At 43.7% G+C, this 27,529-nt stretch overlaps 1 protein-coding gene across 1 annotated transcript in view; it reads right to left on the minus strand.

Annotated features, from left to right (window-relative positions):
• Positions 1 to 13,114: 13,114 nt before the first annotated feature.
• LOC138262044 (receptor-type tyrosine-protein phosphatase mu-like) overlaps positions 13,115 to 27,529 on the minus strand; it is a 306,256-nt gene continuing 291,841 nt past the window's right edge. The window contains exon 23 of the mRNA XM_069211767.1: positions 13,115 to 23,471. Within this exon, the coding sequence (XP_069067868.1) occupies positions 23,397 to 23,471 (75 nt within the window). The 3' untranslated portion in view covers positions 13,115 to 23,396. The remainder of the gene's footprint in view (positions 23,472 to 27,529) is intronic.

Here is a 27,529-nt window from a genome sequence, read left to right on the forward strand (position 1 = left end):
CCTGGACCTTGGATCGGTGGCAAGGTGGTTGCTTCCACCTGGTGAGAGAAAGAGCGAACCACGTCAGCCAGACCTTTGCAGTAGTCTAACACCATATCATCTGTAATATTCAAAAGCGCGTTTGCGGGAACTGCAGGAAGTCTCATGGCCCTGCCCATGAGAATTTCGTGCGGGGACAATCCAGTCTTTCTGTCAGGGGTGTTTCTCATTGACATTAATACCAAAGGCAATGTGTCAGGCCATTTCAAATTTGTCGATGCACATATTTTCGCCATTCTTGATTTCAGTGTACCATTCATCTGCTCCACCAGTCCTGAGGCTTCAGGGCGATAGCTACAATGCAGTTTTTGCTCAATGTTCAGCGCTGCGCAAAGTAACTTTATCACCTCGTTATTGAAGTGACTTCCTCTATCTGATTCTAAAGAGATCGGGAATCCGAAACGTGGTATCAACTCCCTCAACAATAGTTTTGCAACTGTAAGGCTGTCATTTCTACGTGTGGGGTATGCTTCAATCCAGTGACTAAAAATGCACACAATCACCAACACATACTTCAGACCTCCATGCACAGGCATCTCAATAAAGTCCATCTGCATTCTGCTGAATGGGCCACTCGCCCTGCCAATGTGGCTCGTGTTCACAACCGTTCCCTTTCCTGGGTTCATCTGCTGACAAATGACACAACGATGGCAAACTGCTTCTGCAGCTTGACGGAATCTGGGGTTAAACCAATCAGTTTTGAACAATCTTATCATGGCATCTCTCCCTAGGTGAGCCTGCCCATGATAGAACCGCGCTAGCTGCGATAAGAGACAATTTGGTAAAACAAATTTTCCCTCATTTGAAACCCATAACTCATCTGGTCTCTTTGTACATTGTGATTTAATCCAGGAAGCCTTTTCATCCTCCCTGACGCTATTCTGTAATGCTTTTAGTTCATCCATTGTATCCACGACCTTCAAGGCAAATGCTTCAGCTGGTTCGAGCTCTGGCTCACTTATCAAATTCCATTCATCCCTGAGCAATATACAGCTCAAGGCACAAAATCTTGCGACTTGATCCGCATATGCATTTCCCAGAGAAACATAGCCCTGTCCTTTTGTATGAGCACTACACTTTACCACTGCAATTTCGGCTGGCATCTGAATGGCGTGTAACAATTCCCTTATTCTCTCCCCGTTTTTCACTGGGGACCCTGAAGAGGTCAGGAAACCTCTCTGTGACCATAGTTGCCCAAAGTCGTGCACTATTCCAAACCCGTACTGACTATCAGTGTAAATGGTAACCTTCATCAATGTAGACAGTTGGCATGCTCTTGTAAGGGCTACAAGCTCTGCTACTTGTGCGGAGTAGACTCCTTGAAGCCAGGACGCTTCCAAGACACCTGTTACAGTACATACAGCATATCCTGCTTTCAAAATTCCCAATGCATCTCTTAAACATGACCCATCAACAAAAACAATTTGGTCATTTTCATCAAGCTTAGTATCCTTAAGGTCGGGGTTTTGTGCAAAATTCAGTCACCTGAAGGCAGTCATGCTCGACGTCTTCAGCGTTCTCAATTTCAGCATTTTCACCGGGAAGCAAGGTTGCTGGATTCAACGTAGTGCACCTTTTCAGCTGCACATTCGGTGAGCCCAGAATTATTGTTTCATACCTTGTGAGTCTTGCTCCAGTCATGTGTTGCGTTCGGGAGCGGGTCAAAAGTATCTCAACTGAGTGAGGGACCATGACTGTTAATGGATGTCCCATCACTATTCCTTCACTCTGAGTGAGGCTGATACCAACTGCTGCTACGGCGCGCAAACACCCGGGCAGTGCTGCTGCGACCGGATCCAAAGTAGCTGAAAAATACGCTACTGGTCTGTTTATGCCACCATGGGCTTGGGTCAAGACAGACAAAGAACATGCATCACGTTCATGACAAAACAATGTGAAAGGCTTTGTGTAATCAGGCATACCTAAAGCTGGAGCCCTGCACATGCATTCTTTCAATTCAATAAAAGCATCCATCTCATCTCCTTTCAGCTCAATTTCATCCAAGGCATCCTTCTGGGTCAGTTTCAGTAAAGGCTTTGCTAGAGTTGAGAAGTTGGGAATCCACTGGCGACAGTAGCTCACCATCCCCAAAAACTTCCTCACCTCCCTCCTTGTCTTTGGTGGACTCATTTGAAGTACACTTGTTATTCTCTCCTTCATTATTCTCCGTGACCCTTTCTCTATTTGATGACCCAAATATTTCACTTTCTTCTGACAAAACTGCAACTTTGAAGGAGACACCTTGTGTCCATTCCTTCCCAAATGGTTCAATAGGGCAATGGTGTCGGCTGTGCAGCCACTTTCTGTCTTAGATGCAATCAGTAAGTCATCAATGTACTGTACTAGGGTTGACTCAAATGGCAATTCTAACGCTTCCAAGTCTTTCTTTAGAATCTGATTGAAAATTGACGGTGACTCAGAAAACCCTTGAGGAATTCGACACCAACTGTAAACTCTGTCTAAGAATTTGAAACAAAAGAGAAATTGGCTGTCCTCATGAAGAGGCACCGAAAAGAATGCTTGTGACAAGTCGATGACTGAGAACCACTCGGCATCACAAGGGATTTGAAACATTATCACAGCTGGATTCGGTACTACAGGGCAGCATTTAATTATGATGTCATTTATTTTCCTCAAGTCCTGCACAATTCGGACCTTTCCACTCGGCTTTATTAGTCCCATGATTGGTGAATTACATGGACTGCTTAACACTTCTTTCAGTACTCCCTGTTTTACAAACTCGTCAATGAGTTGGGCGACTTTCATGAGGGTGTCTTGTGCCATATGATATTGTGGGGTCTGGGGAAAGGTTACATTGGGTTTTACGGTCACTTTCACTGGTTCCACTCCTTTCACCAATCCCACCTCTTTTCCTGTCATATCCCACACTTCCTTTCCGACTGTTTCCCGTAATTCAGCTGGAATATCCTCTTCAGTTATCATCGGAAAAAGGTTAATCAGAGGGTATTCTTCATCGACAGTTTCCATCTCGTCCCCTTCTACACTTTCCTCTTCTTCCCCATCACTGCTCGTCTGAATTCTAATTCCATCGTCCGAACACATAATCGAACATCCCAATTTGCACAATAGGTCTCTCCCTAACAGTGCTATCGGGCTTGAGTCACATACCACAAATTTATGTGACCCTTGATAGTTACCAATTCTGACTGGTACTGGATCTGTGATTGGGTTCGTCAGGTGCCTGTTTGCTACTCCCACCACTTGAACTGTTCTCCCTGAGAGTGGCAAATTTGGGACTTCAATGCTCCTAACAGTTGAACGTGTGGCTCCTGTGTCAACCAAGAATGAAACACGATGACCCATAACTCTTCCCTCCACATATGGACCCTTTTGATCAACTTCCAAGGATGCTGCAAGCACACAATTTCCCTCCTCATCTGAACTTTCACTCTCCCATACATTGTTTATTCCATTCTCACTGTGTAATGGGAACTGTTGTACTGTGCCATTTGTATTCATCACCTGACCCGAGACCTGTGGAGGAACCATCGCTTGCTGCTGATTCATTGGTGCCAAAGGTATTTGCATTTGCTGATTAGGTACCATGGGAATCTGCTGTTGCATTGGCTGCATTTGCGTCATCTGCATAAGGGACATCTGCATCTGCTGCGGCTGCATGGGCTGTAATCCCTGCAGCTGATTTGTGGTCTGAAAATGTGGGTTTGGACCTCTCATTTTCGGTCCCCTCATTGTGTGGAATGCATTGACATCATTGTTTTGCTGACCAACACCTGCACCTTCCTGCACCACCATCGGGCACTCGCGTTTCCAATGTCCGACGATTCCGCACACGTGACACGGCATCACCCTTTTCATTGCCTGCACACCATTCGGAGTCACAACAGTGTTCAAATCCGGACCATTACTCCCAAAGCCTCCTCTGCCTCTGCCTCTGCCTCTCACCTGTGGCTGAAACACCATATTTCCCTGCGGCTGCGGTATCTGCTGTTGGAACCCTTGCAAACCTGTCTGAGCTGCTTAAGTTGCATCATCATCACTTTCTCTTTCAACCTCTTCTGTTTCACTTCAATTTCGTCGCTACAGTATTTCGCATAATTCAACACCTCATCAATAGGTTTCGACTGCCAACAAATCAAATGCGTCTTTATCATCTGACTTATCTCTGGTCTCAGCCCTTCCACAAATCTAAACACAAAATGGAGCATGTCCTTCGCCTCTATTGTTTCCGTGCCACTGTAGTTCTTGAACGCCTTCAACAACCTCTCATAGTAACCATGAATCGACTCTTTAGCCTCTTGGGCAGTTCGATCAATCTTCTGCCAATCCACATTTTTCGCGGCAACCTTCGTCTTCAAGTGCTCAATCACCTTATAGTACAAGCTCATTACCATAGGTGATGGTGCACCCGTATCCCTGTCTCTCTCGGGTTCACTTGTCGGCCAACCTACAGCCCTTTTACAATCTTCCCACAAATCTGCCGGAACCACAATCTCAAAGAGGGTGTTCAGGTCTTCCCAAAGACATTTTGCAAGCTTCACAAACCTATCAGTCTGTTGATACCATTCAATCGGTTTCTCTCTCAGTTTGGGAAAATCATCCGTAAAGGACTGAATGTCACTTCTGTGCCACAGTACATGTATTAATTTTCCCCCTGCTGTCTCCCTCATTGGTAACATTGTTATTGCATCACTACTCTGTGGTCTCTTCTCCTTGTGCTCTGGGACACTGTCTTTCCTCTTTTCCTTTTTCTTTGCCCATCTGCTTTCCCATTTGTCTAAGCACCTCCACACTTGTGCACTCTGCAGCAATTCTCTAAGGTGCGTTTTCATGCCTGCTGACCTCATGTGTTCAAAGTCTGTGGTCCCGAAATCCAATCTATAGCTCCTGCTCAAGTGTTTTGTCTTGTCTATCTCAACCCCGTTTTTGTCAGCTATTTCTTGCAACCTTCTATGTACCTTGTTCACTTCTCTCGTAATCCTGGGACATAGATACCTCAGCTCTTCTTCCGAGTAGGACTCTAACCTATTCAAACCCATAGTCCCTTCCACCAATTCTTCTGCTTCCATGTTCAACCTTACCCTATTCAGATAGTCTTCTCCCTTCCCACTGGCTGAGCTTTGTGTGGAATTCAGACTGTTGAACCACTGTGTCAGCTGTTGCGCATTCAACCCCATCAGTGTAGCATTCACATTGACTGCCATTGATGGTTGCGGCAACTTTTCAGTGTTCGATGATAGCGGTATCATCAGTGGGGGACTCGACCTCACCACTGTTGACTGAGCACATATGGGACTAAACTCCATCAAAGACCCAGATCCAGTTGGCTGAGCCACTATCGGAGTTGTCTCTGGAGTGTTTTCTATGCACCTCCTTTCCGTCCCATTCTGCACCATTGATCCTTGACCGCTCATACCTGAGTTAGGCTGAATGTACAAAGGTACCGGTGGACCTACAGTAATGGGTAGGGATATCGCATCTGCGTTCTGTCCATTCCCCAGGTTCTGAGGCATGTTCATTCCCACACTATGGGTCATCATTGCCGGCATGCCCGTCTGACTCCCCGTCATCTGAGCATGTGCGGTTCCCCCCTGCATCTGCTTTTGAGGCATCAAAAACTGGGTTGATTCAGCTTGTGCCAATGTTGGGTTACGACCATTCTGCACTCCCATTACGGTTGGATCTAGAATCATTCCCGTACTGTTGTCACTGCTGTAGTACCTTGGGACCTGCGGCTGATAATTTTCTGCTGTTTTCAATATAGGCACATCTGGATATATTCTCCTAACCTGCGGTATCTGCGGGGTGAACAGTAAACTCGGGTCCTTAGATCCCGATGGCGTTTCTGAATCTGGAGTTTCATTATTCTGTACCGGTGCCAGAGGGGCAGAACTGGTACTTGGACCTTGTTCACTCGCTGCATAAGGTGGTGGACGGTCGTTCAGCAATTGCGTGATGAACTCCTCATCCTCTGACTCGTCTTCCTCTCTATCTTTTGAATACCTCCTGTTTGTCTTACAGGTAGCTTTCTTGCCTGTCGCCTCTTCTTCCTTAGTAATTGCGGGAAACAATTTTATCCCCTGCAATATATCTGACCTCCACACTTTCTGTGCATTATCCCACCTAGCGTCCGCTAGTGTCTTTTCTACCTTTCTTATCCTGGTCTCGAACTTCTTTTGCTGTTGCTGTCTAGCCATTAGTTCCCAAATCGCTAGAGCCTCAAACTGTGCTGGCCTTGGAGGTACCTTCATGTCGTACATCGCAAATCTCAAATTCTCTAGGATCCTTATATTGAATGTCCCATGGATCGGGAACGCTACGCTCCCATGTTTCTCTGTCAGCTTGTGCCATTGCTTTAGCCAAAGGCACAGAGCTACCCCCTTTTCCTCCATTACAATGTAAGCTGGTGTACCTTCGGGTGGCGTCTCCTCTCCTACGCTCGCTTTAATGTAAGACTCCCCCTTCATCGCACTCTTTAATGCTTTAAAAAATTTCATTTTCTCGTCTTTTATTTCACAAAATTTGTAATCAATAAGTGACTTTAATTCCCGGAATACTCTTCCATTGCCTTTCCCCTTCCAATCGAGCCCCACGGACTGCGTCCAATCCGTGCGCGACCCTTCTCTGCAACCAACCTATCCCAGCGCGGCTCCTAGTGACGTCACACTCACACACACTGCGGCTGACAAAGCCTCGCGGCTTGTCCTCCTTCATTCAGCTCCTCTCGTAACAACTTCTAGCATGTATCACGAGCAACCAAATAATAATAAAACAGATCTGTCGGTTTACTACAGGAAGGGTAACACAATTGCTTCAGGACCGTAGGGATTTTTCACTAGCCTCGGCAGTTATTCCATCTTTCTCGGTTCCCACTTTCGCAAGCAAATCTGACCCGCAGACTCTGCTCTCAACTTGTCAATGATCTATTCTAGTGCACTTAGAATTTGTCAAAGCCCGAAGTCGAAGTTTTCTTTCACTCCCTTAACACACGTACCGACTCGTTGACCACGCCCGATCAACCTATTAAACCGACCAGACCACAACATAAAACAAGTGTCTCATACACTTTTCAACATACTCCGGAGTCTCTTGACCTCGCAGGGCCCGTCTCAACAACAACAACCACGTGGACCTTTTTCTGCACAAAGCGCCACATGCACATGAAGTTCGACGACTTCCCTACTCTCACACTCGGAGTCGCACCTCCGCTATTCTCTATGAAGTTCGACGACTTCCCTACTCCTACACTCGGAGTCGCACCTCCGCTATTCTCTAAAATCCTCGCAACCTTTTCACACAATCTGCGGCAATAAGCTGTGCAAGCGCAAAACCCTAACTTCACTCATACCATCACTAGTACCGCCAACGCCGATTTCACACCTCCATTCTCTCCATTCGCAAGCTCCGAGATCCCGGGAAAGTCGCGGGGGACTTAGGGCATCATCATTCTCTCAATCTGTTTTACCCAAGAAAAATCTAATTCAACACCATATACTTCTCGAGTGGGGTCCCAAAAGTCTAAACCGTCCTCTGCTACCATCTACTGATAGAGCGTTCCGTCCTAATAAATTACCTATATTCGGACGCTCTTGGGTCGATGAATCTTTTGACCAAGTGGGGCTCTCATCACCCGAGAGTAATCAATCAAATCAACAATCAATAATCAATAACGAACATAAGCAATACCCTGATCAACATAACACTTCACAATTAATCCAGAAAACATTTCGGCGAAACCATGACCTTTCGGTCATGAATAACCACACCAGTTTATTCAAAGTTAATGAATTTATTTCCCTATATTAACAAAGCTAGCACGATATAAATGTGTCTCAACACCAAATGATATATGTAAATGAACATTAATAGCTGTCCATAACGGCGGAAAAGATGCAATCTATGCAGTATTTGAATAACAATGCATTCGATAATAGCAACGCAAACCACTAAAACTATAATCTGTAATGGGCTGATTGCATACATTAGTCAGCATAACAAGGTCTCAAATTGCATCGTGCATCAAATGAATCCTCATCTAACCTCAAATTAGCATCTGCATGTGGGACTTCATGCGAAAACAATTTAGCAACATTAATTTGGAAAACTCCTAACTAGGGCTCTTATCAAAAATCAGCAGTTGGTTACCTAAAAAGAAACACAATGCAATTGTACAATTTCCTTTCATATTTACCAAATTCAATCAGCATTCAAGGAAGTCTTCGTCTCACAGGTACCGGATTCGATCAGCATGGGATGGGGGCAAAGGGGCAGGGTGGACGGGGCAATTGCCTCACAGCGGCAAGATAAAAGACAAAACTAATACTTCATGCAAAGGGACAAATCAAAGTTAAAGTCTCTAGGGCGAGAATTATTTAAAGTCTCTTTCCCTCGATTAGAGAAAGCATCAGAGTTTCTTTCAAAATGGCGTCGCAGCAAAATGGGCCATAATGGCTGCAATGTCCTGTAAATGGCCGTAATGTCCGCAAATGGCTGTAATAGCTGGTAATGTCTCGTGCACCAGGTTTAAATAGACAACAGTTCAAATCCAGTAGGGTCTTCCATTGGAGGGTTCATAGGTTGGCTTCAAATTGTCCAATCAAAAACAACAGTTCACAAGCTTCTACCTAGGCATACATTATCCTTGGAGTCGGGAACGTAAGTTGCAACATATTTTACCAATTAACTCACTTTCAGAGCGTCCATTGTCTGCACCTGCAGATTGACCTTGGAGCAAAGAAGAAGATGCCAGGCTGGCACGAAACCTTAAAGATAAGCATGTGAACCGATCTCACTGGAAAAGTACAGCTTCAAGCAAGAATACACGTTTTATTAACACATTGGAAAAATACGAGCATCTAAACCGTGAGACATGGCAACTAGGCCAAAGCCTCCACTAAAGTTATGCTAAGCTAAAACATTTCAAACAAGCAAATCATAGCACACGTTTACGGTTATGTCAGACTAGTACAATTCTAATACATCACGTTATATAAAGCACGCTTATAAATGTTGGCGAACTACTCTGAGGGCACATTTGTCCCCGTACAATCTTTATAAGTTCGGTTAAAGTCACACTTGATTATTGCAGCACTACGTTTATGCGCTAATAAATGTAAAACCTTCATTTCTGCGTCATCAAGGCCACTAGCAGGTTGGAATTTGGCTTACAGAAAAGAAAGTTGTATAACTTATTTTCTGTATTAGTTATGATAAATTCAACAGTGGCAAGTTGTTGGATTTATCATTACCATTCTTTTGAGAACTTTCATGACACATTTAGCTCTTTTCTAGCAATACTTATGGAAAATATTCTGATGGGGCTACAATGAGGAAAAATGAAAGGTGCAGTCTTTCCCTTACCAGGGAATATAAAACATCTTTTATAATGCCTCTGCATATGGCACCCCACCCCTGGGATATCTAGGGGAGACCTTAGGGGTGACCTATATATAAAAATAAGGTAGATTATCACTTGGAAGTACCTTTTTATTACAAATTAAAATTTGTACACATTTTACTTTTTACAGACTGTCTCCAAGACAGGGCTGCCTTTACAAATGGCAGCAGGCAACACAGCAGTGCACACTCCAGTGCAGAAAATCTATCGGGCCTCTAAACTTCCCTGCCCTATTATATACTAGGGACTTATGGGTAGTTTGAATACCCCTTGCACTACTATTTACTAGGGAATTATAGGAGTCTGTCATTTTATTCAGCTTCATTTATTAGTGTTATAATAGCTACTTTTACGGTGTTGTTTTATTTCTCTCTATCTAACTGTTTTTGCCTAGACCAGCACTCTGTTCTCAAACAAGATATTCTTGCTCACTCTGTGCTTCTTCCAAGGCTGCAATAAGATAGGTTGCCGGTGAATGTGGTATAAAGTTTTGTCTCTGACAGCCACAGAAAAACACACATCCTTACGGAGGGACATTTTCTCAGAACATCAGCGGTTTTATTATAAAAACACTTCCCTGTCCCTTACACGTTGGAGGGAGATTCCAGCCAGAGAACCACAACTGTATGCTGATTGCTGAATGCAGACTTCAGGCCTTTGCTCAGGTATGGGGGATGATGTCTTCCCAGGGGAACCTTAAGGGCAGAACAGGAGCTTAACACGCTGTGCTCTATTATAGCCTAGGTAGGAATTAGTTTATTGACTGTAGTGACAATATGGTAGCGTTATTTCTATGCTTTACTCTCCTTGTCACAATTTTAATCTTGTCATGCTTTATCGTCCTGGTTATTGCAGTCCATGCTTTGCTACCTAAGACTGTGTATTTGAGACTAATGTAACCGAGAGAAACAGATGAGAGCTGAGTGACCACGGCTTCTCTGAGAAACCAGTTATGTTATGTAACGCGCTCGGCTGCCCAATCATCCCGCCCTTGGGTGGAGATGAGGCACTGCTAGTTAGCCAAAGAAAAACCCGGATTGAAGCGACAGATGTCACATGTAGTGGGTCAGACTCAGTCTCCTACACCGCAGGCGATTCTGTAGCTCAAAATCCAGTAGTCTCATTAGAATAATGAGGGCCTACGTGACAAAACAATGAGGTGAACATGCTAAAAGGAAGACTTTCTCACACCCATGCATTCAGAAAACCAGATCCGGAGGTCAAACCTTCTCCGTCATCTTTCTTAAAATGTGAAACGACCTGCAGCAACACATAAGAGGCTCCTCCTCACTTCTTGAATACAGCAAGAAGCTGATAAACAGGGGTTTTCAACAATACCACTAGGCCTAGACTCTACCTCCTCAGTGCCAGGATACTGCATAACATAAGATAACACATCCTCTTCATAAGAAGTGACTTTTGGCGAGTTGAAAGTGTCAGGGAAATCTTGGAGCGATAGAGCTTTGAAGGCTGACCACTGCAGAATTCTAAAGCAAGGGGTGGGTGTAAGAATTGAAGCCGTCTTGGTGTCACTGATGTGCTTTTAGATCTGTATTTTGTCATGGAAGCAAGGGTTAATGGCATTGCACTTTCACGGAGTGAGAAATAGCAGAATCCGTGTTTTGCTTCACTATGGACCAAGATCAAACACACACACACACAGAAAGGAATTCCCAGAATGCAACTCTTAGTCCGAGAAATACATTTGTTAACCACTCTGCAAGTTTCATATAGAAAGGTCAGTACAAACGAAAGTGCATGTTTAACATGTGCTCAATAATGAAATGAAAACATGTACAAAGAATCTTCAATCTATAAATAGCAAATATATATGCAAGGGCACAAATATGCATATAGAAACATACACAACGCAAAGCAGATAATAGAAATTAAACATCCATCACCATGGGGCACAGTTGCTTCATCTTTCTCCTTTCAGCACAATGTTATTGACCCCAGATCAACTGTGAAGAGAAAAGAGATCCACCCTCAAAGGAAGGATGAAAGGCATTGGCGTCACGACCCTGCCAGAAGTCTCTGAATTACCTCACCGTCAATCTTTGGTCTCTTATATACCTTAAACAAGACAGAGAGGAGATTTCTAGAAAACTCTCCCGTTCCACAAGTTTTTGGCCAAAAAACGCTGGTTACTTCAAGTCAGTCTTGAAAGAAACACATTGGAACTGGCCCGGTTTCCAAGGTGCTCTTCCCACAACCTAACCGCTCCTTGCAGTACTATAACCATCACCCTAGCACCTTCTTATCAGCCTAACTCCCCCATGTTATGCCTTAGCTCTTGATGAGAAAGAACACGCAGACACGTAGAGTTAAAACATGTTGCATAACATATTGTGCACAGAAAAATACTTGCAGCTTTTAACGTGGCGGTGATGCTCAGGCGCAGCTGAATGCAAAATGGGGTCTGTAGCTGGTGACTGCTAATGTAAAGGTGGGCAGCTAAGCTAAGTGCAACGTGGTGCAACATGGAGTCAGTGGTCCAAACACAAATATCAATCCGGCAGGGGGTTATTGCAGTGCTCGACTCTCCTAAACAGGGTTCTTCTCCTGTTGGTGGCTTCCTTGATGGAGTTAGTGTAGTTCTTTGCTTTGGCTGATGTGATGAACTATCTGTGTGGTGACCGGAGGGACTACAGTTTCAAAAGGTCCTCAGGAGTTCTATTTTTCCTTTCTGTCTGCAGATGGATCGTTTATTGTCAACCAGTTCTTTAGAATATAAGGGTACTGGAGGCCTTGGCTTGCACTTGCGTATTGTAATTTGGGCTTGGATGTTCACTTAGGTTTCCAAAGAATGTTGCTCTTTCCCTCACTTATGTTTATCTCTCCCTAACCCCAGTCAACCTATTCTCCTGCCCTTCCAACACCAAGCATTAGTGTGGGTCAGTGGATGTCTTTCTTTCCCTTCCCCACCTCTTTCTCATATACAGCACCACCTACTTCCAGCTATTGGCTATGTCAATGCTTGAAAAATATAATCAGCACTGGCAAAACCAATAGCCTCAGCTGACCATCTTTGAATGGTATTTTATAAATGCAACTTGACAGTGCCCTAAAAAGTACCGAAAAATATTCAACCATTCTGTAGCCATTTTGGAACTATAGAAAGTAGCGTTCCAAAATGTGTCACTGTTAAATTCCAGGATGACCACCACGTTGTGTCTATGTGCATTCATTGTTAGGACGATTTTCTTTCCAGTGATAAGTCATGGTAACCTCTCCTTGCATCAGAAGACCAGCCATGCACTTTTAATACCTCTCAGATATCTGTTTCCCAAAAGAATCATTCTATGTTTCCCCTTGCTGAAGCAGTCCTTTCACATTAACAGAAAACTGTAATATTCCACTGAAGGCGGGTTATACCCTGCAGAACAAGGTGCTTAATTTCACGCCCAGTTAGGGAGGACAGCAATTCACTGAGAGAGGTTTATGCCCCTACTATGAGTCCCATTATCATATTACACAACCTTTTCCATCATTTGGCAATTAAATAAAGATGGACCCCCACATAGTCACATAACCTCTACTGCTGCAGCAGGGAAGTTTTTTCGTCACTGCCCAAAAAGGAGTACACCATGACTAAATATAGTTGGCTTATAGTATATTCCTCTTAAGACTTTCACAGAATACGATTTAAGGCGGGCGCTGGTTGTACATGTAATTACTTTACAAAATACATGAACATACTTTCTCCATACAAGTTTAATCCATAGTTTAAAAAAATCATTTGCATTTGACATTTTCACATTCAGTACCTTGTAAAACAAACTGCACAAAAATATGTCAGGGACAGAATATGTCATAATCATAGCTGCTAAAATTATGCGCAAATGGAGAATAACATTTTACAGCAGTATTCACTAAATTATGCAGCAAGAAAATGACGATTCTGCGGTATAATGCAGCAATTCTTTGACAGTTTTATATCCTTGTCTACATTAATGCTATCTGGGTAAGACTTTCGTCCAACTAGTACCAGTTTATCAACAGTTAGTACCGGTTTATCAGATGAATATAGCTGTCGGCGACTGTAAGTGCTGCCCTTTTGAAAGTAAGTTTAGATCTATAACAGCTAGAAGCATTGTTTTTTTTTAAAGCTACAAATAATGCAGATGGTTGTTTATGTGTAAGTGAGGTAAATAATACGGAAAGCATTTCCGCTGCTGTATCACACATTCCTGGGGCTGTGCTGATTAAATGCTTAGAGCTAGTGTAATCTTCTCAATAAACTGACAGTTATACCTGGCCAACTTCTACCTGAGAAATGCATTTGGACTCCATCGCTGGAAAGGAAGGCGAGTGGGGCATGAGCTGCCAGTACAGACCAGTGAAACTGAACACAATCACAGAGGCACTTTGTAGATCCTCTATATCCCTCAATGAACCTCCCAGGTGATGCTATTCTCCACTGAGGCTAAAATGTGCACCAGATACCAGTCTAAGGGTGTGCTACTGAGATCTATTCCCTATAGAGTGGTTTGCCACAGAATTTATCAGTGTTTGTCGTTTGTCTGTTTTAACATTAGGCACATTTTTTTTTTCATCAGGCACAAAACTAAACAGAGCAAGATACTTTAGGAAACATTTAGGCTCAGATTTACTAAATTGTCATCCAGTGTACCAGTCAAAAATGCTGCGCTGCGTGAGGAGGGGAGAGCACCATAGTTACAGGATATGGCACCCTCAAACAAGTTTTGAACTAGAAAGTACATTTGTAAAAAAAGATTTGCATCACTTTTTTGACAGAAACGAAGTGAATGTTTTTTGTAAATATACCCCTTACAGTGGTCTGTGGGTCTGCCTTCGGCTCGTGATTAGATGGCTTGCTTGTCTTCTTCATTCCTTGCTGATTTGATGGATTTCTTCTCTAGTCCTGTGTTCATCCCATTACTTGAGGCTTTCATTTTCGATTGACTCATTGTATCCTTCTACTGTTAATGTTAGAGAAGTATTTCTCTTTGAATCTTTTTTGTATGGTGTTATGATCTAGCACTCCATTGGGGAGCACATCATGCTGCTTCATCCCCTGTCACATGCTCTTTTTCCTTTTCTTTGTGGGCTCATGCTATCTCTTCGCTTGGTTCCGCCCCTCTCTCTCTCACTCCATTACCCAGTCATCTTCTGATTTCATTGCCTTAAAATCCACAAAGTAGTGTTGTGGCTTGCTGTTTCTTTTGTTTCTCGTTCTTTGCCCTCCCAAGACTCTTTCTCACTCAGCACTGGCTGCCACCCCTCCCCTCAACTAGCTTTATCAAGCCAGTAATGGTGGTCCATTATGTTGCAATGGTATTTTGCATGCTTGCAAGATGTCCAACTTGGAAGTATAAAGAGGAAAATGTTACTTACCCAGTAAGCATCTGTTTGTGGCAGGAAATGCTGCGGATTCACATACTCTGCTTACTTCTGCCATCTAGTGTTAGGCCCAGAAGGTTTTGAAAAATCACAAGGTGTAGTGACTTCCTCCTCTAGCTGGTAATGCACATGGGCATTAACTCCATTGTCAGATTGTTTTTCCGCAGGTGGGTGAGAATGGAATGCAGTGTAAGAGGAAAGAAAGAGATGACCATGCAAATGAGTGTTTGAAAACTGTGAAAAGACTGCAATGGCCCCAAGTGTCCGGGGAGGCGGGTAGGCACATGTGAATCTACAGCACTACATGCCACAAACAGATGCTTACTGGGTAAGTAACATTTTCCGTTTCATGGCATGTGTGGCTGTAGATACACATGTTCTGCTTAGACTGTAAAGCAGTGCTTCCAAAAAACAGTGGCTAACTTGTGGGTGTTGCAATGGTCTGGAAAAGTGTATGTAGCACTGCTTGTCCAACATTAGCTTACTGGCATGTAAGGACATCCACACAATAATGTTGAGGTGCGTGGTGTGGACCATGTAGCTGCCTTACATATTTCGTCTATGGGAATGTTATCTAAAAAGCCATGGTAGCTCCTTTTTTAATGAGTGGAGTGTAATGGTCTTTTAGCTTTAGCGTAGCAGGTCTAGATACATTTAATGACCCACCGGGCTATGCCACATTTGGATACAGGGTTGATGAGAAAGCAACAAAAAGCTGTTTAGTTTTTCTAAAGGTTTTAGTTCTATCAATGTAGAACATAAGACAACTCTTACCGTCTAAAGTGTGGAGAGCTCTTTCAGCATCAGAATCTGGTTGCAGAAAGAAGACTGGCAATTCAATAGATTGACTTAGGTGAAATTGAGATACCACCTTTGGTAAGAATTTTGGGTTGGTGCAGAGAACTTAATTATCCTTGTTTATTTAGAAAAAGGTTTCTTGCAGAGTTAAAGCCTGGAGCTCACTTACACACCTAAGTGAATTGATAGCAACTAAAAATGCCTCCTTCCACAATAAGAAGGTGCATGAAAAATTGAAAGGGGCATGAATGTAGAGGTTCAAATTGTGGACTCATGAGTCTAGTGAGTACAATATTAAGATTCCAGTGAGGCACTGGAGGTATCATTGGCGAAATCCCTCTCTTACGTCCTTCCATAAAAGCTTTAATGACTCGAATCTTGTAAAGGGAAGAATGCTGTCTTTTCTGAAGGTAAGCAGCTATGGCTGCTAGAAGTAATCTTTTTTTTATTTTTTATTAAGGTTTTATTGTGAACATTGCAAAGTCGTACAAAACCCAAGTGGGGTCGAAGCCCCAACAGCTATCAACAATTGTATACAATGAATCAACTAAATGGGGGAGCGGATGGGACAGAGGGGTGTTGTCAATCGTGATTTAAGAAAAACATATTGTACTGATCAAATCACATGGGAAAAGGGAAGGGGGGATAAGAAAAGAAATGTAAATAGAGATAAGAGGTATGAGACGGGGCGTAGACGAAATGCCTAGTTGTATCACGTTATAAAGTTGTAATAATTATAAAATTTTAAGGTTGTAGGACCCTGGGGGAGGGGATGCGAGATGGTAGGGAGGATAAACAATTTAAACAAATAGGCAAGCTAGCCGGGTGGCATGGGCATGAGGACCGAGTCGTCTGGCCCCCTAGAAATAAAAGGGCAAGCTCTGTGCTGTGTCGCCAGCTGAGTTGGGAGTAGGTCACAAGGCACCTGGGTCGTAGGACGTCCGTGCCAGGCCTGGTATCAGCACCTTGGGGATCATAGCGTCAGGCGATAGCATACCCTAGAATAATGTAGTTGCCGGTGGGGGGGATCGGGTCGTCGAGAGGATGGGGCTTATATCATTTGTCTGCACTCGGACAACTTCTGCTTAGTACGAGTGTCCTACCAGCGGCGAGAGGAGGTGTGTCTGTGGGAGGGGACTGCTAAAGGGAATGGGAAGAAGGGGGGCCAATATTGCTCTGATAAAATTGGGAGGAAGGAGAAAGGGAGGAAGGGGAAAAAAGGAGGGGAACTAGTGGGAAAAGAGGGGGGGAAAAGAAGGGAAGAAGGAGAGGAAACAGAAAGGGGAGTGGTTTGCAATCTACGAGCACCCCCCGGCCAGGAAGGGGGCCCACACCTGGGTGAAGATTTGAGCTTGGTCTTGCAAATTGTAGATGATTCTTTCATATGTGGCCGTGCGGGTCATAGCTATGATCCATTCTTCCGGGGTTGGGGAGATTTCTGACCACCAGTGGCGGAGTATGCAAATCTTTGCAGTGGCTAGTGCCGTATGCAGCAGTCTTTTATGCAGTCTAGAGAGGTCTAGAAGAGAGGTCGTATCTTGTAGAAGTATTAGGGATGGGGGGAGCGGTGACAGAAGTAACATTGATTCAGCCAGGGTGGAGCTCACCACATCCCATGGTGGGCGGACCGTTGGACAATCAATTAAGATATGATTTAGGTTGCAGTGTGTCTCTGGGCATCTCCAACACTGCGCATGTGGAAGGAGCCCTATCCTATGCAATTTCGCCGGGGACCAGTACCAGTCTTGTAAGACCTTAAAAAGACAGAACTTTAATTGTGCCTCACGGGTACCTCTGTCCAGAGCTTCCAGGACATCTTCCCAGTCAGCTGGATCTAAGGGCTGTTGTAACCGGGTTTGCCATTGCAGACGTAATTTGTCTAGGAGAGGTTGGGAGTAGAGCTGTGGGTGAGGGTCGGGACCCCCGTCGGGTAGCTTCAATCCCTTGAGAGAGATACAGTGCTTAAGCTGTAGATATCTCCATTCTTGGTTTAGCTGTAGACCGAATTCCTCCCTTAACCTTGGAAAAGACTAAGCACCTCGTTCTCCAGTATCTGAGATAGAGTGTGGATATGCTAGAGGTGATCTTATGGAAGTACATGCTAAATTTGATTTCTGCAAAAGAAGTAAGTATGAAAGAATACCTTGCACTGACACTGTGAAAGAGTCCCATTGCTTGGGCAGGCAGTAGCAGACAAAACAGTTCCATTTTGCTGCATAAAATTCTCTAGTGGTAGGTTTGTGCACCTCTTTAAGAATATCCAGGCATTCTTGAGGCAGTTTAAGGTATCCAAACTCTATGACCTCAGGACCCATATAGCAAGATTTAATTCCTTGGGATTTGGGTGACTGATTTGACCATTGTTCTGAGTGAGAAGGTCCAGGTTGAGGGAAAGCTTCCTGAGAGGAACTCCTGACAGTTCTAGAAGAGGTGTGAACCACAGTTGCTGGGCCCACGTGGGGTATACCACGATTAACGTGAGGGATGCTTGCCTGAGCTTCTGAACCAGAAACGGAAGGAGAGGGAGAGGTGGAAAGGTGTAGGCAAATATTCCTGACCAGTTCATCCATAGAGTATTGCCCTTGGATTGAGTGTGCAGGAACCTGAAGGCATTTTGCGTTTTTCTTGCTGCAAATAGGTCTATGTCTGGGAACCCCCAGTTTTGGAAGTAGGGAAGCAAGACTTGTGGGTGGAGTTTCCACTTGTGGACTTGTTGCTGCATCCCGAGGAGGTCGGCAAAGTGGTTGTGTGCCCCTGGGAGATGTTCCGCTAGGAGGTGAATGTTGTGGCAAATGGCTGAATGCTAGATCATCTTTAATAGGCGAGACAGCTGTAGAGAGAGTGTCCCCCACAGTTTCTGCACACAATAAATGGTTGTCATGTTGCCTGTGCGGTTGTTGATCAGATGATCTGTGAACACTTTCAGCACTAGTTAAACAGTGAGACATTCTAGGTAATTGAAGTGTATACTGCGATGTTAGGGATCCCTGAGAACTTGGACTGTGCAGATCCTGAAGTGGAGCACCCCACTCTGTCTGAGAAACACCAGTTGTCAGAATGATCTTAGGAACAGGGTTTAGAAAAGGCCGCCCCTTCAACAGGCTGTTTTTGTTCCACCAATGCACAGAGCGAAAGGTGCAGCTGTCTACCCACACTAGATCTTACAGACAACCCTGTGACTGAGACCATTGATGTGCTAGAAATTCTTGCAATGGGCGTTTGTGGAGAGAGAAATTTGGCACAATGGCAATGCAAGAAGCCATCTTCTCTAAAAGTCTTATGACACATTTGACTGTGACATGATGTTTGGGGTGAAAGCATGAAAGTTGTGGTTGAAAATATTGTATCCTTGCTGTTTTGGGATACGCTAAATCCAGTTGTGTGTTCAGAGCAGCCCCTAGATAGGGTTGGATCTGAAGAGGTTGCAGGTGATATTTGGAAGTTTACAGTAAAAAAACAGTTTGTGAAGCAAATGTATGGGGACTTGAATGTGGTGTAGGCAAAGTTTGATAAGCCAGTCATCCAGATCTGTGAAAATGTGAATGTTTTGTTTGCGTAAGTGAACTGTAACCACTGTTAGAAATTTAGTGAACACGCGTGGAGCAGTTTTTAATCCGAACTGGAGTACTTTCAACTGGTAGGGTTTGCCCGCAATCACAAATCTGAGGTATTTGGGATGCGCTGGGTGCATAGAGATTCGAAAGCAGGTGTCCTTCAGCTCTTGTGCTGAGAGGAAATCGTCTTGCTGAAGGAGTGGGATCGCGACCTGTAGTGTTACCATGTGAAAATGCTCTGACAGGATGTACTAATTTAAAGGTCTGAGATCTAGAATAGGCTCTAGTGATTCATCCTTTTTTTGGTGGATTAGAAAGTACAGGGAGTATACTCCTGTTCCTAGAAGGTGTGGTAGAACGGGTTCTATGGCTCCTGTGTTTGAAACACCCCCTGTTTGAGCTGAGTGATATGGTCTGGAGAAAGTTTGGGAGTGAGAGAGGGAATGTTTGGAGGTGTGGAAATGAGCTCCAGACAGTAACCATGCTGGATAATATCCAACACCCACTGATTTGTTGGTATGCTTTGCCATGTCTGAAAAAACTTATTGAAAACGTCCTCCAACAGGTGTTGAGTAGTCGGGGAAAGGTGAAGGAGTCACTGTTTTGAGGCTGTTGAAGAGCCTCGCGGGGAAGGCGTTTTGCCTCTTCCTTTAATGTTGTTTCCCTTGTAGGGACCTCTATAAAAGCCTTTATGGGAGGATGTGTGAGCTTGGCATTTATGGTAAGAGGAAGAGGTGTCTGTGAACTTAGAAGTTGATTTATATAGCGGCCAACGAAAGGAATAATGTATAACAGAAGTCTGCAAGGCACCCAGGATTGAAGCCACCTCATTGTCTTTTTCATTTTTTCTAGGGCCTGATCGACTTGTTGGCCGAACTGGTGCTCGTCAAATGGTACATTAAGAATAGTTTGCTGTTCCTCAGGTTTAAATCTGGAAATGCGTACCCATGCATGCTGGTGCAAAAGGACATTGGTATTTACTCTCCTAGCAGCCATGTTGGCACAGCTGATAGTTATTCGAAAATAAGATGGCCCTTGTTGACAATTTCTTAACCCATTATTTTGTGCTCCTCTGGGAGCTATTGGAGGAGCTCCTTCATCTCATCCCAGTGGGCACAGACATACCTTGCAAGCAGGCCTTGTGTATTAGCTATACGCCAATGGTTGGCGGCTTGGGCTGCAAGCCACTTTTCAGAAGCATCAGTCAGCTTGCTCTCCTTGACGGGAGGCAGAGCATCACTAGCAGCTTAGGAGGTAGCTCTTTTTATAACATTGGAAACCAACAAGGAATCTGGGTAAATCTGACCTCTAATAAAAATGGGGTCTGAGGATGAGGCTTAATATTTCTTATCTACATGCGGTGTGATGATACATGCCCTGGCAGGATCTTGAAATATGTGCAAGGCATGCCTCACCATTCCATTTAGCATGGGGAGCGTGGCCCTGTGAGAGGTGCACAGAGTTTCAAAGAGGAAATAATCCTCAATGGGCTCTTTATCTAAGGGCACCTAGCGATAAGTAGCCGCCCTCCCAATGAACTCCTGAAAAGAACTAATGTAATCTGAGGGAGATAGGCTGGCTAGGTAGACATCTGAATCTGTGTCTGTGTAAGGATCTAAATTATAATGCACCAAGGGTCTGTGTCTTGTGGGAAAGGGAGAGTATTGTCCCCTGCTCCTTGATCACCTTGGAAAGAGTGGAGGGAACCTTGAGGGGTGATGTCAAGGGGGTCACCCTTTGAATGTGGAGGTGGGAGTGAGGGTGGTGGTATAGGTGGTGGGGGAGAAGAAGGCAAAGGAGGGTGTATGGCACCAGACCCTTTGTCCATTCTCTTGTGTTTAGCCGGAGGTGCAGCAATATCAATAGCCTCTCCAAATGACAGCTGTCTTTTGAGAGGTGTCGCAACAGCTGCTTGGACCAAGGCATTGCCACTCTGTGGCTGAATATAAACATGCGTCTGCTTAGTGTGGAGTTGCTGCTCCAAGAGGGAGATGTGCGGCTCGGTGCTGAGATGGTCTGTTTAGGCTTGATTTTCAGTGCCACGCTCAATGGCGGATGTCAGAATGAGTCTTTAGGTGTCAACCAGGGCCTGATGGCAGTGGTGGCCCGGTAGCCTTTGCTTCGGTGAGAGGTGTTGTTTTTTTGGGCTGAACAAGGTAGCCAGTACTCATGGGTCGTTGGGTCGGAGGGAGATCTTGTATCTTAAGAAATTTGTCCACATTCGACTCAGAGACGTTGACCGAAAAGGCCTCCTCTTCAGCTGCCAAGGCCTCTTGTACCTCCTGCTCTGGCTCAGACTTGACACCTTGTTGTCCAAAGATGTCTGGGGTCTCTTCGATCTCGTGCCACTGCATCTCATGACGACAGGCCCTTTGATCTCCTTTTTATGGTCTGGGAACAAACAAAGATTGCAGACCTGGTACTGGTCGGTCTGTGGAAACTTCATGTGGCACTTAGGGTAGAAATGGAGGGGAGTCCGTTCCATAAGGAGTTCATTCGCCTCGAAGTGATACAGAGATGATGGCAGCCTGTCGGAGCGCGTTGATCCAACAGGTAATTTCTTCTTGTCCCGAAATGCAAAGAATGGAATGTACGCTTTTGAAGAGACAATAACAACGGTAGGTGAGGTATCTTGAATGGAAGAGAGCAAAAAAGGACCTCAAACCGGAGCTCGGTGAAAACACAACCCGACAGCGGAAGAAAACAATCTAATAATGGAGTTGATGCCCATGAGCATTACCAGCAAGAGGAGAAGAAGTCACTACACCTCGTGACTTAAAAGACTTTTAAAAGAAAAACAACTTGCAACCTCCAGAACCAACACTAGACTGCAGAAGTATGCAGAGCATGTGTATTTACAACTACACATGCCATCAAACATAAAGTTCGGCCACGTTGTGTCCAGCTTGTTCTATTAGGGCCAGATTGACCAAAAGATTGCATTGTCTTTACATCACACAAGGTGACACAAGGGCAACGCAATCCTTAAATCAGATTTACCATGCCACCCAAAGTCACCTTCTTCTCTATTCCTATGTTTATTTTAATTTTGATTGACTCATTGTGTCCTTCCACCGCTAATGCATTCTGCAGCACATTTAGAAGGAAAAATGCCTCAAAGGATTGTTTTTGTGCAGGAAGGGATAAACTCCTGCACAAAAGCATTCCTGATGCAAGGTGTCTGCATTGGTGCAAAGCAGCACATAGTGCACCAGCGCAGTGAGAGAGCAAGAATCCACCATGTCTTGATAGATATGGAGCATTCCTGCAAGCTCCATTTGACACAGTGCATCAAGTTGTCATACTGCATTGTGCTGCATCAAATAGTGATAAATCTGCCCCTAAATATCCTAGAGACAATACGTATGTTTGACAGCTGCACTCTCAAAACCCACAGCTAAGAATTGAGGAAACAGATTTTTCATTGAAATGGAGCTAATAGATTGTCTGTTAAACATAGTCTAAGGCTTTTAAATAACAAGCCCCCCTCAACATTTCTTAAAGAATATATTTGCTCTACCTACCACCTTTCATGTAAGCAGCCAAAATGGTGGGAATGTTACACAAGTGAAAAAAAGGTAAAAACTTAATTTGCTTCATTTTTTTTGCACTGGTGCAAACTTCAAACAGTAAGGGCTCTAGTGCCAGTCAGTGAGGATGACAAATGGTGGAGCAGAAGCTGATCTCACAGAAGAGACACACTTTGGTCTGAGATACATTCAGTCTGAGAGGTATTCAGGTACTTCCTGCTTCACTGTCAACGTTTGAGGTGATGTAAGGAGACTGTGTCTTGAACATCATCTGTTTTTTTCAACCAGCCCTTGTCGACTCTCATTCTGTTTGGTACACCACTGAAGAGGTTTCCTCCTTGTTGTTTGATAATGAGCATGTCAACAGTGCTTGTTTAAATTCCTCCTTGGAGTCTAACCTTGGCATTGCTATCCTTGTGTTTTATATAACAGGAGCTCAGACACACACTGAACATGCCATTGACTAGTCACTAATGTCCTGGCACAAATGGGGCATTTAGGGTCCTCTTTCCAGGGCCGTCACGCAGCAGCTAGTGTGCAGCAGTTGCAGTAATCCAGGTTTGCTCTTAGGTATAAATGAGGCCTCCTGTGTGAGTACACTGAGGGGTTTCAGCAACTAGAATATTAAAGTAAGCTCATTAGGTAGACCATCTTGATGCATTGTGGAAAGACTTTCCTGTAGTTACTTGACAATGACAGAATTCATGTGAGGCAGGCACTTCAACCTGGACTCTATTTGAAGTTTCCATAGGTTTCAAATGATCCCAAATAGCTGAGAGCCACCTGGTAGCAGAATGAGTACTGGCTCTGTGAAGAGAGAAGAAACAATGTATAATCAATAGGATGTACCATCAACACTATCAGACCAAAACATTGCTAGACCGCCCCTGACAAATGTGTATCAAAAGTAGAGTGGACACTCAAGATGTCTGCTCATTACAGTTAAGCTAGTATTCTTGTGGCAAAGTGATGCAGGCAAAGTCTGAGAAAATATATCTATCTGTTTTATTAAAAACATCTGAAAACAACCAAACAATCCTTGCCAAAAACAACTCCATTGGAGGCGTTACATTTCTGGAGTTTTGTTCATAAAACACTGCTAGTTTCTGTGAATCTGCAAACAAATTTTCAGATCCAGTTTTTTAACCACTGACGTACAGCTCACAGTATCATTCATTTGAAGCAATATCCACCTCTGCAAAGTGTTAGATGAAGAAAAGTGCAGTGGGACCCCATAACAAATGAGTGACGTCACCACAGGATGATACATCCTGGATAGTGGTAATCAGCGGCATCCACTGCTTTTCCAAATTTAACAAGAAATGTGCTCAGAGTATCTGGGTGCATTCAAAACTCCAATACATTTTGGTATTTTTGGACTGAGTTAGAAAAACCAGATTCTGGTCCAAAAAGCTGTTGAATGCTGTAGTGCAAAGTGCTGATCTCATGTGCTGGGCATCATTAGCAGTTGCTGTGGCACAAAGAGTCAGGTTAAAAAAACTTTGTATTTGGGGGGCAGCATGTTTGGCAAGATCTTGCCGCGAACAGGCCCATTTGCGAAGAGCCCAAAACTTCATGAGAGATCAACTGAGACCACACCAGGGTTCCGGAACCTGAGGGGCAGTAGGGAGTGAATAATACACTTCAGCAGATACCATCAGGGCTCAGGCAAGTCCAGTTGCAGGTCTAGGCAGCAGGCCAGCTGGACAGTTACATGGAGCCTCTGGAGATTATGTCCCCGAAGTTCAAAACAGGAGGTCAGCTGACGGACCATGGGAGTCACTTCAGCCTGGGATGAAGGGTGCAGCTCCATTCTTCCTTCTCAGAAAGCAGAACAGCAGGCAGCAGAGTAGCAGAGCGGCAGTCCTTCGGTCAGCAAAGCAGCACAGCAGTCCTTCTTCTGTAGTATCCTCAGGTCCAGAAGCGTACTGTGTATTGGCACAATGGCGAGGTAAAACAGTAGAGGTCTCCTCTCAAAAACGTGTACTTTTTTTATTGTTCTCTTTCATTTCTTTTCTCAATGACTTTAAGCTCATCGTTGTTCCTTATTTACCTGATGCTTTTTCAGCCCCAGTTAGATACAAAATAAAGGATTAAAGGTTTGGGAAAGGAAAATACTAAGCTACAATAAAGGTTTTGCTGATATAGTGAGCTGTAAAATAGTTTACCCACTGTATAGACTTTGTATTATTACCCATAACATAACTTAAATTCAAGTTATATATTGTAAGACTTTAAATGTTTATATTTTTTTCAGCTTGCCAAATCTAAAATAAAATCCTTTGTACAAACAGCAATCAATACTAAGGGTCTTGTTTAGAGTTTGGCCGATAAGATATTCCCTCACAAAGATGGCAGATGACCTGCCTGCTGTATTCAGATGCATTAAAGCCTACAGTACTTGTGATATGGAAGAGGGGATATCTGTCTCATTTGACGGAGTATCCTGCCCACCAAACTAAATAAGGGCCTCAGTGCCTTGCCAATAATCTTTTCTGGCAAAGTGCTGATCCTCTGGAGTGCCTATTAATGTGCCAATGATCCTGAAAGGCTCAACAATTACCTTTGTAGCCTAACTGACAAAGCTAATCTCACCAGGAATGGAGGACACAGGGACGGGGGTCACCCTAGAAATTCATCTGCCATAACACGGATGAGAACATCAAATGAAGAACCCTAAAACTTAAATCACAAAGATAAGTAAGCTTGCACATATGTGGACAATAACGAATGACTCCACAACCGCAGGTTGTGTGCAAATTGAGAAATGTGTAGTCCTCTGAATGGCGTACATTTGCAATTGCAAATTTATTACATGTTCATGGAGAAATCCCTTTCCTACACATCATGAAATTTTAGGGTTAGATTACCTTTCAAAATTAATTGAACTGGCAGAAGTTTTACATTTAGACGTTTGTGGGAGCTTAATTCTGGGGATTTTGAATATCAACCAACCCACCAGTTAGTGGCTTACTCAACATTGGTAGAGGGTTCTCCTGCCTCACAACACCCCCTATATTTACAAGAGTAGAAATGTACTCGCCTGTTGGACTTCCACATTTTGCAATAAACACTTTGGCCTTTGTAGAAACATAAGCAGAATGGTTGAAGAATCATGCTGTAGTCACTAAAATGTTCAATAGAGTTCTGATTTCTCTATACTGATTGTATCATTGAACTGATTTCAGGGAAAGGCACAGCATGCATTTCGCCACTTTGTAACCCTTTACGCTACACTATGCCTGCACCAGGCTTAATGTTAAAAGGGAGCGTTCCCCTGTTAGGGTGGCTGAAAAAATGGTGCAAGGACATGTAACAGATTTCCTTGTGTCATTTCTTCTGCACTTTTAACGCTTTCTCAGAGCAGGCGTTTAAAGGGGGCATGCAATTGCATACAACGGGCCCCTATGCACTCCTGCAGAGTACATCAACAGCGTAAAAAAATTACGCTATTGCCCCCTACTTTGTGCCATGGTGCACCGTATATTAAATATGGTGCACACATGGTGGCGGTAGGGGGGTGCTAAAGGGTGCAAGAAAAGAGGTGCTGCACTGTGTACTGCACCACTTTTCTTGAATATGCCCCTAAAGCTTGCTCATTGTGCATACTTTTAACATTTTGGAACAACCTCTACTATCTGCTGCCACTAGCTGTTTTCTTCTGCCTTGTGTTTTGGCTCTTTAGTCTGCTCTCCTTTGCAAAAAGAGTTTGTTGGTGCTATTTTACTCTCCTTTGTTGTGCCACACTACAGCCAAATATGTACTTAGCACAATTTCTACTGTACCACTTTCTATGATGTGCAGACCGTTCCTTGGCTATTTAGGGACAGCCGCGGCCCCCATGCAATGGTTACATTAAAGCGTTGCACCGTTGGCATGCCAAAAGTGCACTCAAGGCAGGTTCATCTGCACCATGGCTGGGCCTTCTACCAACTATGCTGTTACTATGTCTCCCCAGGTAGGCATTGAATTTAGTTAATCTCATCAGCATTCTTCATTAAATATTAGTAAACATGACTGCGACCTCATTTGGGGCCATATGTATAATTATTCTAAATTGCGAATACATAATTGCGATTCTCTGCGAATTGCAATTAGGTAATCGCTATTTGAATGTATGAAACTCCATGAATTTCATTTAAAATTTCCTAATGAGTCGCAAGTTGACCTACCTCATTAATATTAATTGTAATTGTATTTATATAGCACTTACTACCCCTGATAAGGCGTCAAAGCACTTTTCGGGTTGTAGCATGCTACTCCGTAACCCAAAAGGAATTAGCAGTGGATTAGTATAGGGATTTATGAGTACAGTATTAGTATTATTATGAGTTAATTTGAGCAGAGGATATGTGAGTTTGTTAGTTGAATTGACTAGAGTAATGGAGGGATAGAGGAGGGAAGATTTTCAGATGTGTTAATTGGAAGTTTATAGTAATAGGATGAGGCTTGGGATGAGTAAAGGAGAGATGGAGGAGGGAAGAGTCTGTGGAAAGGGTTAGGGAGATCATAGTAGCAGAAGGGGTTTTGAATGAGTCAAACATGTGATAAATGAGGGAGATTTAGTAGGGTTTTTTGGGAGATCATGGTAGTAACCTGAGGTTTGGGGTGAGCTAGATGCAGTAGAGGAAGGAAGAGCTAAGGCAAGGTTATTTTGGAGATGAAAGTAGTAGAATGGGTTTGGGATGAGTCAGAGTGGGGATGGAGGATAGATTGATAGAGACATAGGGTGATGGGGAGACAGAATAAAGCTTAGAAGAGTGTACATTTATATTATTTTTATTTCTTTATTATTTTCTTATATACATATATATATATTAATATATATACATAAACATTTTTTCTTTTATAATTTTCTTTTTTTA

Source organism: Pleurodeles waltl, chromosome 1_1 (assembly GCF_031143425.1).
Source record: "Pleurodeles waltl isolate 20211129_DDA chromosome 1_1, aPleWal1.hap1.20221129, whole genome shotgun sequence".
Taxonomy (NCBI): domain Eukaryota; kingdom Metazoa; phylum Chordata; class Amphibia; order Caudata; family Salamandridae; genus Pleurodeles; species Pleurodeles waltl.